The sequence below is a fragment of the Galleria mellonella genome, unplaced genomic scaffold (genome assembly GCF_026898425.1).
Source record: "Galleria mellonella isolate WM207_F2 unplaced genomic scaffold, CSIRO_AGI_GalMel_v1 utg537, whole genome shotgun sequence".
Lineage (NCBI taxonomy): Eukaryota > Metazoa > Arthropoda > Insecta > Lepidoptera > Pyralidae > Galleria > Galleria mellonella.
The window spans coordinates 4,541,453-4,558,618 of NW_026442112.1; the positions used below are offsets into that span (position 1 = coordinate 4,541,453).

General features: G+C 33.6%; 1 protein-coding gene across 1 annotated transcript; it reads right to left on the reverse strand.

The window, feature by feature from the left end:
* Positions 1 to 289: 289 nt before the first annotated feature.
* LOC113512277 (poly(ADP-ribose) glycohydrolase-like) lies at positions 290 to 11,051 on the reverse strand. The gene is made up of 12 exons (XM_052898715.1): positions 10,743 to 11,051; positions 10,363 to 10,655; positions 9,796 to 9,957; positions 8,944 to 9,053; positions 8,385 to 8,528; positions 6,303 to 6,385; positions 5,347 to 5,506; positions 4,740 to 4,870; positions 3,554 to 3,741; positions 1,925 to 2,171; positions 1,221 to 1,348; positions 290 to 853 (listed from the first exon to the last, which is right to left on the reverse strand). The coding sequence occupies exons 1-12, from the start codon at positions 10,789 to 10,791 to the stop codon at positions 323 to 325; spliced, it is 2,226 nt and encodes a 741-aa protein (XP_052754675.1). The 5' UTR covers positions 10,792 to 11,051; the 3' UTR covers positions 290 to 322.
* Positions 11,052 to 17,166: the final 6,115 nt, after the last annotated feature.

Here is a 17,166-nt window from a genome sequence, read left to right on the forward strand (position 1 = left end):
CCCCCGACCATTAAGTTCGCTTAGTCACCTCACAAAACACCCACGAAAAAGAAAAGGGTCGAAGAGAAAAAGAAAAATTCTAAAGAATTCACGACTACACGGAAATTTTAATTAAACATAATTAAAATTTATGCTTAAAGCCAATTATATTTCAAGTGAAAATATCATATTGAGATCTGTCTACCTTTTAAGAAACTACGAACCCAGTTACAGGTATACAAGATACAAAAATTAAAATATATAACACCCGTCCTTACTACGTCGTTGATTGAAAACAAAAAGACAGTAATAAAGTAAAATAATTTATTATTTCACAAATTCATCAAATGGTTTTTTTACTAAAGTAATCCGTAATTTTCTTACTTATCTTCTTTTTCGCTTCTACTGATATATCCAATTGTATTTTCTCCTCGCAATCCATTGATATGTCCATATCATTTAATCCACTATTAGCACTTTGGTTAAATGTTCTTATGTGTGAGTCGGTTAAATTTAACCTACCATTGTTTTCATCAAACTTCTCCATTTCATCAAATAATCGAGACGTGCTACTCGAAGTACTCGCCGCCATTTCGCGTTTGTTAGTCGCCATTTTGTTGTTGCTAGCTGATATTTTGTTGTCGCTAGCCACCATTTTGTTTTCGTCAACCGCCATTTTGTTGTCACATGACACCGTTCTACAATCACTCGTACTAGGTTCAGAACCTTTTACGCTTACATCCATTTGATTCGACTTAGACTCGTCTAAACTCTGATCCGCTTCGTCCTGTGAGAACAAGTCGGATGAATTGTTTAGAAATTCCTTTTCTAACGAACTTGACAGTTCTGGTTGTTCCAATTTGCCCAGGTCAATCTGAAATTATATTTATCTTTATTATTAATTTTATTGTAAGCAGAGCAATTTAGTAAAGAATTACATTCACAGTTTTTATTCTCTTGACCAGGTGTCGTGTTTTGTTCCTCTAGTCTCCTATTAGATTTTAACTGTTCACTACTGCACATAGGCGTTCCCCTCGCCATTAGTTGTCACGTTAGACAGGCGAAATGGCAATCGCTGTTAGCCTTTGATGATTTTTTAAGGGGAACGCTGCTGCTCATCTCTCGACCAGTAAGTTCTTTTAATCGCTTCTTACGACACCTTCGGGAAAAAAGGAGTTACCCTTTTTATACTGGAACCACACGGCAATAAAATAAAAAAGTTAGATCATTTAAACACTAACCACACTTTCTGTACTGCTTTTCATTCCATTCTGGTCCTCCTCAATCGTACGCTCGATAAAGTCGTACAAATTCGCCATGTCCGCGTCGGCGGTGCGTGCAAATTTTAAGATGTAGTTATACAGCTGTCCTGAAATAGGATAAATAAATAATTATTGTGGTGTGAGGTATAGTACAAGGTGTTTGTTAGATATTTAGCCTACTTTGTAAATTTATCCAATATACTGTATCTGTCATTTTCGACAACTGTTTCGAATTTATTTATACGTCTGCTTAAGAAGACGTCTTCGTAAGCCCCCTTAAGGGGGCGTACAGTTCTTTGCGTCACAGCGTCTCTCTACACAGATATACAATAATACACACAATTTGTAGAGTAAAATAGATTGGTAGATACGACGCGTGACATGTTTTTTTTTTTTTGATGGGTGAAAATGTTATAGTAACACCGCCTGCGCTAACGGGATACGCTGGCGGAGCACCAGTGAAGGGTGATAGATGAGAATGAAAACAGGCCAGTTAGCCCATCATGATGAATTCGTCAGGAATTAACCATGATAGTTTCCAGGGGGAACCGCGAGGAGGTCGACCTGGTTGGGTATATAATAGGATTCTCAGTCTCTATTACTAAGAATCCCTTTCCCCCCCCGACGCGTGTTGTAGTGTGGTGTGCGGTATGAACGTGGCACGTGGCGTGTGGCGGTCGCACCGACGGTGGCGCGGGCGCGGCGCAGGCGCTGGTGCAGCGCGGCGAGGCGGCGGCGCAGCGCGCGGTCGCCGTAGCTGCAGTAGGCGAGCGGGCGGCGCGCGCGGCCGGCGGCGGCCAGCTGCAGCAGCGCCTTCAGCGGCGCCGAGCCGCCGAACGCGCCGCAGCCCCAGTTGCCCGTCGCCACGCCCGGCCGCTGCAGCGCGCCGCCGCCCTCCTCGCACGTATTGAACGAGAACCCCACCCACGCCTAAATTAAACAAGATCATTGTTTCCTTTGTCTTACAAGTAAATATATCTTTATAATACTATTGGTTCTTCTTCAATCAGGTCAATATAGAGAACAAATATTCTAAATAAAAAAAAAATTAACTTTTTTTTTATACTACTTAAAATGACAAACAAGCTGACGGCCCACTTGATGGAAAGTAGTAACTGTCGCCTATAGACATGAGCAGTACCATGGACATAACAGAGTATACTGTTTCCCCCATGATACCCCCCATGCGTTGCCATTCCTGAGGACTCAGGTATTATTCCTCTATACCCTGTAATTTCACTTTAATTTTCTATATGGTCCTAGCATAGAGTGAGCCACACTTTCGTATCCTGTGGGTGTCGTAAGAAATGACTAAAAAAAACTTAATGGTAATAAAAGAATGATTAAGTAAATGAGTGAATGATTACTTGGGAAGTAGTGTCCCTCTGTAAACATTACCAAAAATCTAACACTGCGGCTGTCAACTCCTTTACCAAGCAATGACAATTACAAGCAAAACCTCCTTTATGGGGAAAACCTATTTTTCATTAGACAGTTAATGCTTGATATATGAATAGTTTTACTTTAATTAATTAAATAATAATATAACCAATCAAATAATTAATTTTCAAAAACAATTTATCAACATACTGATTAATTATTTGAAAAGTGGTCTGCTAGTAAAACCAAATCATTAATCATAGAAACGTGTGTGTAATCCGTATCGAGTTAAATGCTGTAACCATGGCAACAACAAAAATACTCCTCATGTTGACCACTAGATGGAGTTGTTATTTTAGTATTTGTGTGCTACAACGCGATATTAAGATTTCTAACCCGTTTATATAAGCTCAAAAATATATTGACTGACAACAATAAATCTTATCTGGTACAGTTCAAGGGTGTATGTATTTATTGAAAACTAAATTATAACATGCCTATACTCGTGGATGTGAATAAGGGTTTGTTCAACATGTTTGAAATACACTACTAGTTATTTTTGCCTGGATGGGTATACGGTAAGCAATAAACTGAGCTGTGACCATTTTGTGTTACTATGGCACACGCATGAAGGAATGTTAACAAAGGAGATTGTTAGATTATGTATTTTGTTTTTGTATTTTTTATTTGTGCTTTTTTTATTTTTATTCTTTTGTCTCTTTTGCTGTGTATTACGTGTATGTTTTTTTTATTGTAATTTGTGTGCTGTAAGTAATGTAAATAAATTGTCTATCTATCTACGGTAAGACGATCGTAATTGTACTGAAAATTAAAGCTATAAAAGGTGGCAGCTGTCACAGACAACGCGCTGGAATGTGTGAGTGAGATGCACGACACAAAGCCGTAACAGCAGTAAAAGAGAATGTGGTGACCTTGTTAAGATCCCGCAGGATGGCGGCGGGTCGCAGCTCGCTGGCGAGGCTAGCATGCGGCAGCGCGTCGACGGCCAGCACGGCGGCGCGGCGGCGGCCGCTGCCGTCCCGCGGCGTGCGGTCGCGGTGGGCGCCCGCCCAGCGGAACGAGCTGCCGTACCCCGTGTACGAGCTGAACCGCTCGCACCCTGCCACCACGCCAACCGACATAATACAGGGGGGAAAGGGATTGTTAGCAATGGAGTTTGACAGTCCCATTGCTAGCGATATGCCTTATTAGGTCGACTTCCACGTGGTTCCCCCTGGAAACCATTGTGAACAATTCTTATTGAATTCGTCACGATGGGCTAACTGACCTACTTCATTCTCACCTATCATCCTTCACTGGTGCCCCGCCGGTGTATACCGATAGCGCGGGTGGGGTTACCATTCCATTATCATCCATTAAAAAAATAACCGACATAATACAGTGAACGCTCTATATAAGCAACCTCTCTATACGCAACATTCTTTACATATCATTTATTGTACTCAGCTTAGTTAGTAAAAAAAATAAAAACATTTTCCAGACGGTATTTTTATACTCCTTTTTCCCCTTTTCCCAATAAAAAATTAGTTTTGTTTTATTGAAATTAGTTCAAATGAGTTGCTTATATAAAACGTTCACTGTACATACACCACTGACAGGGTGAGAGGGGGGGGAGTGTTTAAAAACAAATTCCACCACGCAGTACTCTCTGGAAACCATCATGGTTAATTCCAGTTGAATTCATCACGATGGGCTAACTGGCCTACTTTCATTTGCACCAATCATCCCTCTCTGATAGCCCGCAAACGTATACAGATAACGCACGCTAGGCTATGATTTCATTATCACTCATTGAAATAATCACTACTGGATTTATCACAGATATATATATATATATATATATATATATATATATATATATATATATACAGCTGTCTAGTGTATATATAGTAAACAATTCGTAGAAGCTGTCAAACAAACTTCTCTCCTTATCATATTGATTCATAACAAAAGTGAATAAAATTATTTATCCTTAAATTCCTGACCTATGTATATGTATTATTATTATATTATTAAGAAAGGAAGATACAAATGGAACTATATTCATTTTTTACCTATTTTTCTACAGAAAGACTTAGACAACGTGGAGACATTTACCAATCATAATCACAGCTTCATTGGATAATAGCATTTCCGTAAAGAGCATGGAAATGAGTAGCTCCGGACATATGACGAATCTAATCTCCTCTTGTACACAGCCATAGCCTAACACGCCGCCGCCGAGGTATCTACAAAAAAAAATAAGTTAAAAAAAAAAGTTATTGTATGTCTTTGTCTATAATCGACTGAGAAATATTACAATCCAACAAATTGTATTTAGGAGGGTAAAGTAGACAGAAATCTGTGTATAAGAATAAAATAGTCTATGGAATCTTTAAGAAATAAACTACAACAATTTTTTTTTTACAATTCAGAATGGCAAACAAGCTGAAAGTGATAACCGTCGCCTATAGACATGAACAGTACTGTGGACATAACAGAGTATACTGTTTCGCCCATGATACCCCCCATGCGTTGCCACTTTTGAGGACTCTAGTTATTCCTCTGTACCCTGTAAATTCACTGCCATATCCCACCCTTCAAACCATAACAAAACCATGCAAACATAACTGCTTTACGCTTGAAATACTAATGGGACATGCTTGTGGACTTCAAGCAGCTATATTCAGCAGTGAGGATATTAACGTCTGATACAACAACTAACTTGTTAGCAAAGTCGAGCTGTATGAGGCCGTGCATGTCCTCGATAGTGGCGGCGCTGTCGACATGCAGCGGCACGGCGACCAGCTGCTGCGAGCTGGACCAGTCGGGCAGCTGCGGACGTGCCACCGCGCGCCGCACCACCGTCATCACGCCGCTCGGCACTGTACTGCAACACACGCCCCTTGTACCACAACACCAGTCCACGCTGCTATTATTTTTACAGTCTAGATAATTACTAAATGTGAAAACACACACATTGTTAAAATCAATCAATGAATAATTTACCATGGTTTTTCCTATGTAACTGCAGCAGTTTAATTAAATATACAACTCGCATACTATCATATTTTCTACTGTGCGATATATCTCAAAATGCGAGCTGCTCAATTTTTATCATTAAAGAAAAATCATTATTTTAAACTAAACAATATTTTATGTACAAAGAGATATTATTCTATTCCCTTTGACCACAACAGAATAACAGTGCTTTGCTCTCTTGAGGGCGAAGCAAAAAACTGAGTTGTGACCATTTTGTGTTACTATGGCACACGCATGAAGGAATGGTAACAAAGGAGATTGTTAGATTATGTATTTTGTTTTTGTATTATTTTTTTTTATTTGTGCTTTTTTTTATTTTTATTCTTTTGTCTCTTTTGCTGTGTATTACGTGTATGTTTGTTTTTTTTTATTGTAATTTGTGTGCTGTAAGTAATGTAAATAAATTGTCTATCTATCTATCTATCTATCTATCATTTTATATTGTTATGGCACATACACAAAAGGAAAAATTGTACTTGGCTTTATGTATTTTTTTAATCATTTATTTTATCTCGCTTTTTATGTATATCTGTATATCTTATAATGTGTGCTGTAATGCAAATAAATTATCTATCTATCTATCTATCTAATGTGAAAAAAAAATAAGTTATAACTAATTTTACACAAGAATAATATTACCTTTTTCAGTGACTCTTTTGAAATAGTGACAGATGCATTTGAGCTTCTCCAAAACAGAGTCCAAAGGAGTAGTTTCATATAACCTGTAACAATATTATGGCTATGTAATATGAAACATCAGCTTTTTACAGCAATGTGTAGAAGAGTTATAATATTTCTTTTTTTATTGGATATTTTTTTTTAGATGGGTGCAAATGGTATGGTAACCCCGCCTGCGCTAACGGGATACGCTGGCGGAGCACCAGTGAAGGGCGATAGATGAGAATGAAAACAGGCCAGTTAGCCCATCATGATTAATTCATCAGGATTCAACCATGATAGTTTCCAGAGAGAACCGCGAAGAGGTCAACCTGGTTGGGTATATTGCTAGTAATAGGATTCTCAGTCTCCATTACTAACAATCCCTTTCCCCCCCCCCCCCCTATTGGATGATATTGGAATGGTAACCCCGCCTGCGCTAACGGTATACTCTGGTGGAGCACCAGTGAGGGGTAATAGGTGAGAATGAAAAGGCAGGTCAGTTAGCCCATCGTGATGAAGACACCTGGAGTTCAGCACAATTGTTTCCAGGACGAACCAAGTGGAGGTCAACTTGACAGAGTATATTGCTAGCAATGGGACTGGGAGTTCTCATTACTAACAATTTCATCAAATTCAATTCAGTAATACAGTTTTTTAAATCAAAATAGCTGGTTTTGCCAAATATGAAGTCTTTTTTTTATGTTAAACACAATTTAACACTTTGCTAACTGGTAATGAGTTAACTCGTCTTTTCATATCCAAACGTTGCTGACGGATGACGGGTCATTGCACCAGCGTAGCGTGTAGGTACGTGAGTGGTTTTTTTTTTTTATGGATAATAATGGAATGGTGACCCCACCCGCGCTATCGGTATACACCGGCGGGGCACCAGTGAAGGATGATAGGTGACGAGATGAAGTAGGTCAGTTAGCCCATCGTGACGAATTCAACAAAAATTGTTCACGATGGTTTCCAGGGGGAACCACGTGGAAGTCGACCTAATAAGGCATATTGCTAGCAATGGGGTTGTCAAACTCCATTACTAACTATCCCTTTCCCCCCAGTACGTAAGCGGTTTAACTTTCTGTATTCAGCGGAAAGCAATACTAGTATTGCTCTCTCTTAATCGTTCTTTATTGCGAACTCCGATTCATTCTGGTCAAGCGTATTCAGACTCTTTTATTGTGGTTGCAATTAGATTATGGAATACACTTCCTCATGAAATTAGAAATAGCCTTGGGATTTTCAAATCGCGTCTGAAGAATTATTACCTCTCACAATGCTGACGTTCGTACTTATTATATTTGTGTATTATATATAATATATATCTATTTATATGTATTTATTTATATATATTTTTATTTATATATTTATACCTATCGGTCTTTTCAATTGTAAAGACTATTTATTTATTTTTAACAATAACATTTAAGTCGATTGGTAAACATGTGTTAGCATCTTTACATTTAGTATACCAATATTTTATTATATTTGTATCATAACATAACCGTTGTCAAGTGCCACCGTTGCTGATTTGATTTAACTGCAAAATGGTGATTTGTCATTTCCGGAATAATTATTTACCCGCCAAAATAGTCGACATAAAAACTAGAAGTAACGACCAACAGTTGACAGTTGTGGATTGAACATTGATCAGTAAAGACGTATAATTTGGTAAGTCGCTTTAATACAAATGTATTTTAATTGCAAAGTTGTGGAACTGTTAATACATGAGTCGGATTCCCCTATAATGACACGAGTAACCACATAACCACCGACCTCTTAAACATGTATGACTGTAACTACTAATGAACTGTCAGTTTTCTCATTATGGGTTTGCTGGAAGAAATCTCTATTGGAGATAAGCTCGCCTTTGTGCACTATTATATTTTATTTTTACATTTCAATAACCTTTTGTATAAAATGTAATAAAGAATAAAATTTTAATTTAATTCCAAAGATTTCAATCATGACGAAATTCCCGGTAAGCAAAGCGTTAATAATTGTAACAATAATCACGTAAAAAATATAATTGGATTCCACAAAACAAGGTATACTCACGAACTAAAGTTGATATGCGGGTATGAGGCATACTCGGAGGCCCTCTTGGAAGTATTCCGCCGTGGGAATGTACAGAAAAATGCGTTCGCCAATAAACTGGAGATCTGTTGCTGAGATAAGGACACTGAGTGGTTCATGTTCTGCCTGAAACATCAATATTTTATTTATTTATTTATTCATTAGTACAAATATGTGTACATAACGACTTAATGCTAAAAGCATTCTAACCCAGTCAACCATAGGGAAGTGTCAGAATACTCGAATGCGGTACTAGTAATTATTGATATACATACATACTAAAATTACATATATAAACGAATAAATATAAATAACAAATATACTTACACATGTATGACATATACTATATTATACACGAAATTGAGAATAATATTAAGTACTTACAGTACTTACTGCTCGGATAAATTAAAAAAGTGAGCATGAACTTTTTTTTTAAAGACGGTTTAGTCTGTAGTCTCTTTATGGTATCAGGAAAAGGTAAAGAAGTTAATTTAACATAGATAATTTTCTCAAATAGTACAAAATGTATACTAAAACTCACTTCAGTAAAGGTATGGGTGCTTGTATTAGTTTTGGTAATGCCAACACCAGTTTTGCTATTTCCGGCAAAGTTACATCAAAAAAGTACTGGGTTTCTTCCTCTTCTAAGTACTGAAAATAGAGAAATATATTTAAAATAAAATATAAAATATTAATCATAAAATATCAAATCCCTCGTAAATCTATTTTAGCTATTAAACTGTTTTGTCTATTACTTTTGTACTAAAATTTAAGTTTAAAAGAAAGTGAGCAAACAGTTATTGTTAATAGTTTCGTAAGCATACAGTCAGGCTCATGCTTGCATCACAGTCGCTCATAACTAAGGATCATGAATTGATCCAGAAACTAGTCAAGCTTCTTCGATCTAATTACACATAAATTATTACATTAAAACAGTGTAATACTTAAAATTTTGGGGGGAGAAGTATTGTTAATAACGGAGACTGAGAATCTTATTGCTAGCAATATAGTTTTTATGAACTATCATGGTTAATTCCTGATGAATTCATCATGATACTGGCCTGTTTTCATTCTCATCTATAATTTCAAATTTTCACCCATCAAAAAAAAAACTTAAAATTGGTTTAAGTTTTTATGAATAAGATGGTAAATTGTAATTTCAAATATACATATAAATAAAGGTGATTCATATTGGGTACATACAGTAAGTAAAAAATTAAGAAAAATTTAGGATTCATACAAAAAATTTTATATTTTGGGGAAATATATTAAAGGTTTCTCTCACCTCTCCACATAATAATATATGCTTAAAAATAGTTACAACACAAAACTCAACAGTGAAAAATAGAGAATAGAAAAAGCTAGAGAAAGCATAATCTAACTTGATACTCACTTCATTGAAAAATTTGTGTAAAGCCCGGAATTTCCAAATAGTTTTAAACTTAGTATTATATGACAATATAGCATTGGTTAGTTGCTCACTATTGCGTATTGGCTTCCATAAAGCATGTTGAATTAACTCCCATCTTTTCTTTAACCGTGACTTACCATTCTTCTGAAAAAAAGAAAGATAAACATAGTGAAGATAAAGATATCTGGTATTATACCTTTATTTCATTTCTAACTTTTACTCGCTACTTTGAATGTATGAATTTCAGAAGTAGGAAATACAACAAACCATTTCTAATGTTTCAAGATTAAATATACACCAGTTAAGACCTTAGGAAATATAACAAAGAAAAGCAATTCCAATTTGCTGCAGTAGTTCTTTAGGAAATAGCAGACAAACATAATCTTGGGCAAACTTTCTAAAAATAATTTTCTAAATTTATTTTAAATTATTTATTATTTTATAGATAACTTTGAATGGACTTTATATTTTTTACAACATAAAGCCTAAATATGTCCATTTTGGATCATGTTGTACTGTCTACAAAACAATCAACAAGAGTGTACTTACATCTTCAACAGGATATAAACTGTGGCTGGAGCATGGCATCCTCACATGATCTTGGTCCCATTTGTCTTGACCAACATGTGGTTTGGGTGGTTTGTCAGTGGGTATGCTACCATCACTTGATACATGATATAACACCGCATGATTATACGATGGGGACACCAGAGGAAACTCCGGGGCATCCCAAGGTGATTGGGAGCCTAATATTTCAGAAATCGGAACACCGCTCCATGTAATGTCGTCTTCACTCGTAGTATTGGACATCATTGAAAAATAATTGTACCGCTTTGTTATTACTGTAAAGCGAGATAGGTAAAATTAGAGAAAAAAACAACTATTTATTAGATACTTATTTAAGAATTAGTTGGTGCTAATAAACTTACAAGATTTTTTATAATAGTGGTATCTTGTAAACGATCTCAATAAAATCATTAAAATTATAATTTCGATAAAACCATTTTAGTAAATATTTTATGATAAATATAAAAATCAAGAAGTTAAAAATTATGTTAATAAATAATAATTTCACAGATTAAAAAGGGATAGAAATTTTATTCTTTCTAAAGATTCTATCGCAATATTATTTATTCTAAGTCTATGCGCACAGTATAGTCACAAAATAAGTACAGCAGGCTTACTATAAGCTTTTTTAGCAGGCCTTAAATTCAACTGTCCTGCTAAAACGTACTATGACCGCGTTATAGCTGGCCTGCTACAAGACTATTTAGACTAGTATTTCTAAACCGTTCACCTTTTTTTTATATGAACAATTCGTACCATGACGCCAACTTTGACAGCAACAAAACGTTTCTTACGCATCTCTAATGTCAAATAAAGCAATGTTGAAAAAGTTAGTTCTTGAGTAACTTTTTATAAATTGTTTTGATATTTGTAGTGGTTTTGTAAGGATTTAATTAATTACTTGCTCTGTGGGAGACATTCAGAGTTCAAGTGACCCTTCATTTTACGAATTAAGCCAGAATTTATAAATTTCAAGTGGTTTTAAGGTTCATATTTTTACACAAAAAAACTCTTATCTATTTCTATTTTAGTTGCATCATAATCCAAGTTAAAATTTTTTGTAGATGTGCGACGAGTACGAATTGTTTGAATACTTAGAGAGTGTATACCGAATGGAGAGAAGAAATAAGCGTCGTCGGTTAAGGCAAATTAATGACCCTTTCGAATTGGAGGATAGAGAGTTTATAAATGAATATTAATACTTTACTGTTATTTATATTATACATTTATATCATATTCTACTTATAATAGTCGTTTTAGTTAATGGATAGTCTTATATAGATAAAAACCCTTAGTTGTTTTTTCTAAAAAAATTCATTATTAAACTTATTATAAACACAAACAATCATAAGAAAAGATCACACAATTACAAATCTTAGAGACAGGTTTTATTTAATACCTATTTATTTACAACTTTCTTTTATTAGATTATCACCAGATTTGGTTGAGATCTGTGTGAGGAGTTGGAGTATTTTTTGATCCAATGATTTAAGCATTGAAACAAAGGTAGTTGTGATTTATTATATATATTGTTATCTACTGGTTCTGCTTTTCTCTAGTCTAGATCTTTAATAAATTAACTGTTTTGTTTTCAGGTGTTAACAGCAGTGTATTTATATGCACAACGTCTTATCAATGATAAAATCTGCGCAGCAGACTGTCTCTTCTGTATTATCAGAGGTTACAGCTGCTTTAAATAATTTGGAAATCAGAAATAAATACATTAAATTTCCCCAAAATACTGATAATACAAATAAGTTAAGGTATTTTTTATATTTTTAAGCCACACAAGAACACTTTCTGTTACAAGAGATCATGAATTTCAGACAACTTACACAGAATGCCCTTTATTTTCTTTCCTTATTTACCTTTCAGATTTTATGAAAAATTTTATTCCTGGTGTGATTGGATGCATTGATTGTTCCCATATTGCAATAGTAAGACCCAATGAACATGAAGAAAGGTATTATTGCAGAAAAAATTATCATAAATGTTCAATTGGTAATGTAAAATTTAATTATGATTTACATATTTTAAAATATTTGACTCATTGCAGCCAAATTACCTATGTTACCTACTTAGTGGGGGAAAGGGATTGTTAGTAATGGAGATGAATGGACCTCCTTGTGGTTCTTAGAAACTATCATGGTTAATTCCTGATGAATTCATCATGATGGGCTAACTGACCTGTTTTCATTCTCATCTATCACCCTTCACTGGTTATCTTTTGTTACCATTCCATTTTTCTTAGTAAATGATAAAGATGTTTAAATGTTTATATATATATATATATATATATATATATATATTTCATGGTGGTTTTGCCACTATAAATTAAACAAAAGATTCATAAATTATATGCATAATGTAGCTAGTTAAAATAACCTATTCTTTTTTTTATTTTAATTAAAAAATAAAACATATTATAATATAGTATGAGCTATATTGAAATAAAAGATACAGAATTTACATTGTATTGACTGTAAAATCTTTATTGTGCATAATTTAAATTACATTAAAAGATTTAATATAAAAAGTGGACTTAGCCCATTACATTTTAATTATAATCTTTAACATAATAAAATTGTAACTTTTTCTATACATGTGATTTAAGAAAAATGATTTATAATTACAATATAAATATATAAAATAGTTTGTACAACAAAGCACTTATTCTGGCTATATTTGTTTTATTTTTTTTAGAAAATGGTGACATACATAAGAAATATAATAGTTTCATATCTACAATAATTAAACATATATCTAATTGTTTTTCAGTAAAAGGTATTTCTCTCATTTTTATACTTTATTATAATAAATTAGGAAACTTTTCGAATATAAAATTATTAGCAATAAAAAAATAAAAAAGTTAATCTTTATCAGATTTGTAATGCTGATATGGATATAATCAGTGTTGATGCAAGTCATCCTGGTGCCAACCACGATTCTTTTATCTGGAATAACCACCCCCTTAGATCTCATTTAGAAAATTTGAGTGCATCAGAGGCAATATGGCTTTTAGGTAATATTAAAGAAATACGTAATTATTTATGTGTATACTAATAACATAAAGAAGAAAGATTTGTTTATTTATAATGGATTAATTTAAAATCATTTGAGTTTAAAAAATTTTCTGCTATAGAGAAACAAATTGTCAATAAATAACATAGGCTATATATAATTTTTAAAAATTCTATCTACCCATGCGAAATCAGACTAGATCACTAATTTTATATAAAATCATAATTGTATTTAAATGTTTATATAATATAATTGATTTTACAATAAGTAATGGTCTTTATTACAGGGGATTGTTATCCATTAAGAAAAACTATGATGACGCCAATTTTGGAGGCAGCACCAGAATCACCAGAAGCTCATTACACTAGCTACATTGAAAGCAATATACTATTGAGAGAACAATAGGTGTTTTAAAAGCTCGCTTTCGTTGTCTATTAGTTCACAGAGTGTTGCATTATCAACCTCAAATAGCTGGCTATATTACAAATGCGTGTATAATTTTGCACAATATTTGTAATGCAGCCAGTTTATCAATACCTGATCTGTCTGCAGAGGAGAACCAACAAGAGGCCTTAATGCAAATCTGTAGTACCTTATGAAGACCCAGTAGGACGACAAAACCGTGAATTGCAAGTTGGTATATCCAGTCTCTGCACTTCATCAGATACACTGAAAACAAATTATTTTGGTTTAGTAGATAAATTTAGTAATGTTGATAAATAACGGTAGCTTTAGGAAGTTAAAAATGTATGCAGTGTTGAAATATATATGGGAATACCAATCATTGTTATATATACATAATCTATTATTTCATATTTTTATAGATACAAAATCTTTACAACTGTACACTATTATGTTTTCAACAAAACTGAATTATCTCTTTTTCTATTACATATTACTTAAGTAGAATCTGTTTAACCATTTGTTTTTAGTTTACTTAGTTTGAAATTATTGTTTAAATAAATGAATGAAGATTATTTCTATTGTATTCTATTTTTGTTTGAAAAGATTAACATCTAAGTTTTTTGCCTATATTTCTCAGCTAATATTGTTTTCTAAATTAAGTGATATAAATTATAAAGTTATTATTCAAAATAATTAATTTACTTGAAAAAAAAAATATACCATTTTTTTATTACTGACCTTGAGCATATCCTTTTCATTACATCCAACATTTCTTTGAGTATACCAACAGCCTGTTCTATGGAACTGTTGGCTAACTCTGCTTCTGCTCGTGACCTGGAAATTGCCATCAACTGCTCCCTTGCCTCTGCAATGGACACGTGACGTCGTCGCAATCGACGCCTCCTTCTTGGTACTTTTCCTTCAACAAATTGAGTAATGCCCGATGGGACATTGCTCTGCATATCAATGGATGATGTTGATGGTCTTGGTGATTCTATTCTTTCTGTCACCATAATATGGGCTGATGATATCGATGGTACTTCTATGATCTGGGTTGTACCACTATCGGTATTTGTACCAGTATCACTAGGTCCCGATACTGCAGTAGTAAGATCACTCTAAATAAAAAAATAATTTTATATTAGGAGGCCTTTGCACAAAGAATTATAACTTTTATGTTTGAATTATTATTATTTCATAATAGTAATTAAGCATTTACAAATATTTAAGTGCATAATATACTTATCATTAAATACTTACATTTCCTTCTAAGTCAACATTTAACCAATATGCCTCCTCACTTCTTCCTTCACTGGTGCTGTGTTGGGAAGGATTGTAAGCAGCAGGTTGCGGTTCCTATGAAACATAAATGAATATTTTCTCAATAAAGTGACATAACTATAAAATAATATATTAAACTTCTACGTGTTTGCATGGGTACATTTGAGAGATATATTTTGTTTTCAGTACTTAACATTATATCAAACAAATAAGGATATAGGTACCTGAAATAAAATACATAGAATACTTACTTCTATCAGAATTGGTTGCACTTGTACACCAGGTAATCCAGAACCATAGTCTCCTAAAATGGACAGGAACTTTATATCCATTTCTGACAATTCTTCATAAATTGATGGACCTCCTCCTGTCTGACTAATCTCTCCTCAGTTTTTTTTTTTTATTTTAGCTTTGAGGTCCACCCAATACTAGAAGAAAAAAATTTTATAAAAAAAATATAAAAAGATGTTTAAGAGAATAAACCTTATTGGAACATACCTTAGACCATTCGGGGCCAGACTTAACAGCGCCTTCACCTACAGAATTCAATACAGATGCAACTCTTAACCACATCTGTTTCGAGTGTTCTCGGGCTTGAGCAGACTTGTTGTACCCAACTGCAATTTCCCTATGATCTTTAAGAAATTCCCATAAATTTTGCAGTTGGGTATATGTGCCGTCTGCTTTGTTGTGTTTCACTGCAATTCATATAATAATAAACACAAAAATATAAATAGACCTATAATATAACACACGTGGCTGCTAATATACAAAGAATTTTTATTAAACTAACAATAAATAGTTACTCACGACATTATAGTTTCGAAAACCTTTATGCACAAAGGATAGCCAAATACTGAAAGTAAAGTGCTACTCCCCAATCCATGGTTCACATTTAAACACTTCAGCAAGTTTGGATTTATCCAACTTTATTTTAAAACACTTGAAATTAAAAACTTTTTTTGCCACTTGAGTGACGACGGTTTCAAATTCTTAATATTGTTTATTAACTTGTAATGATTTAAACTATAAAAACACTGGGTTTTTATATCGAGTTAACAAGAATTCATAATATTTATTATATAAAAATTGGTAATTATCATGAAATTTCTTGTTCAATATTCATGAAAATTTGGTAATAATTATTTAAGTGTTTGAATGTTCGCGGTAAAGTAATATTAGGCCAGACGACCAGAGACAATTTAAGCTATTCACCCGGTGGAAAACAATTTTTAAATAGTTCACCTTTAAAGGCGTCATAGTATGAATTTAAACAATAGTGTTTAAGGTCTACTTTTGAACTGCCCTGTATAAAGATGGTTTCTTATAAGCTGATGGTAAGCCTCCAGGTCCACTGAGTAATTTAGAAGTGGAAATAATTATTTTTCTAAATAGTTATTTCTAAACCCTTGTGCTTAAACCTAAACTGTAATTCCTTGTTCTTAGTAATATAGGAAATTGGTAGTAGCACTCACCAGTATTAAGCAACGCCGGGATCAGGATCAGTATTAAGGAAAACCAGGACTAGGATTTTGGTTACCTACACTAGTTAATATGACTCAGTTAACAAGTTCAGTCAATGTTCATAGTATGTAAGACAAAAGTGTAAACCATCATTTTTATTTTATTATTATTTTCTTATTTTACATTGATAAGCGCTGCTAGAATGCATATCGCCTGCCATTGAACCAAGGAGGTTCTTAACACTTAGATCTTTGTTTACAATCATTTATCCCGATTTTGAATTTAGCCTGTGTCTTTTGTCTAGACAGAGAACTTTTGTGTTTCTATCAGTCTTGCGTATATTCCATACTAGCTTTTAATGATTAGATTTTAATAATTAGATTTGGTTAGGAAATATCATGCCAACGTTTAATTCAATGATAAAATCTCAGAAGTGCCAACTTAACTAATAAAAATACTATCAAATTTGATGAAAATAACTGCTATCTAAACTATTTCTGAAACAATTTCAGCTTTGTATTTCATATTTCTTTTATTTTAATGTGAGAATTACGACTATATGTAATGACTACATGTATTGTTCAAGTGCAATAAAGAATATAAATAAATATTGAC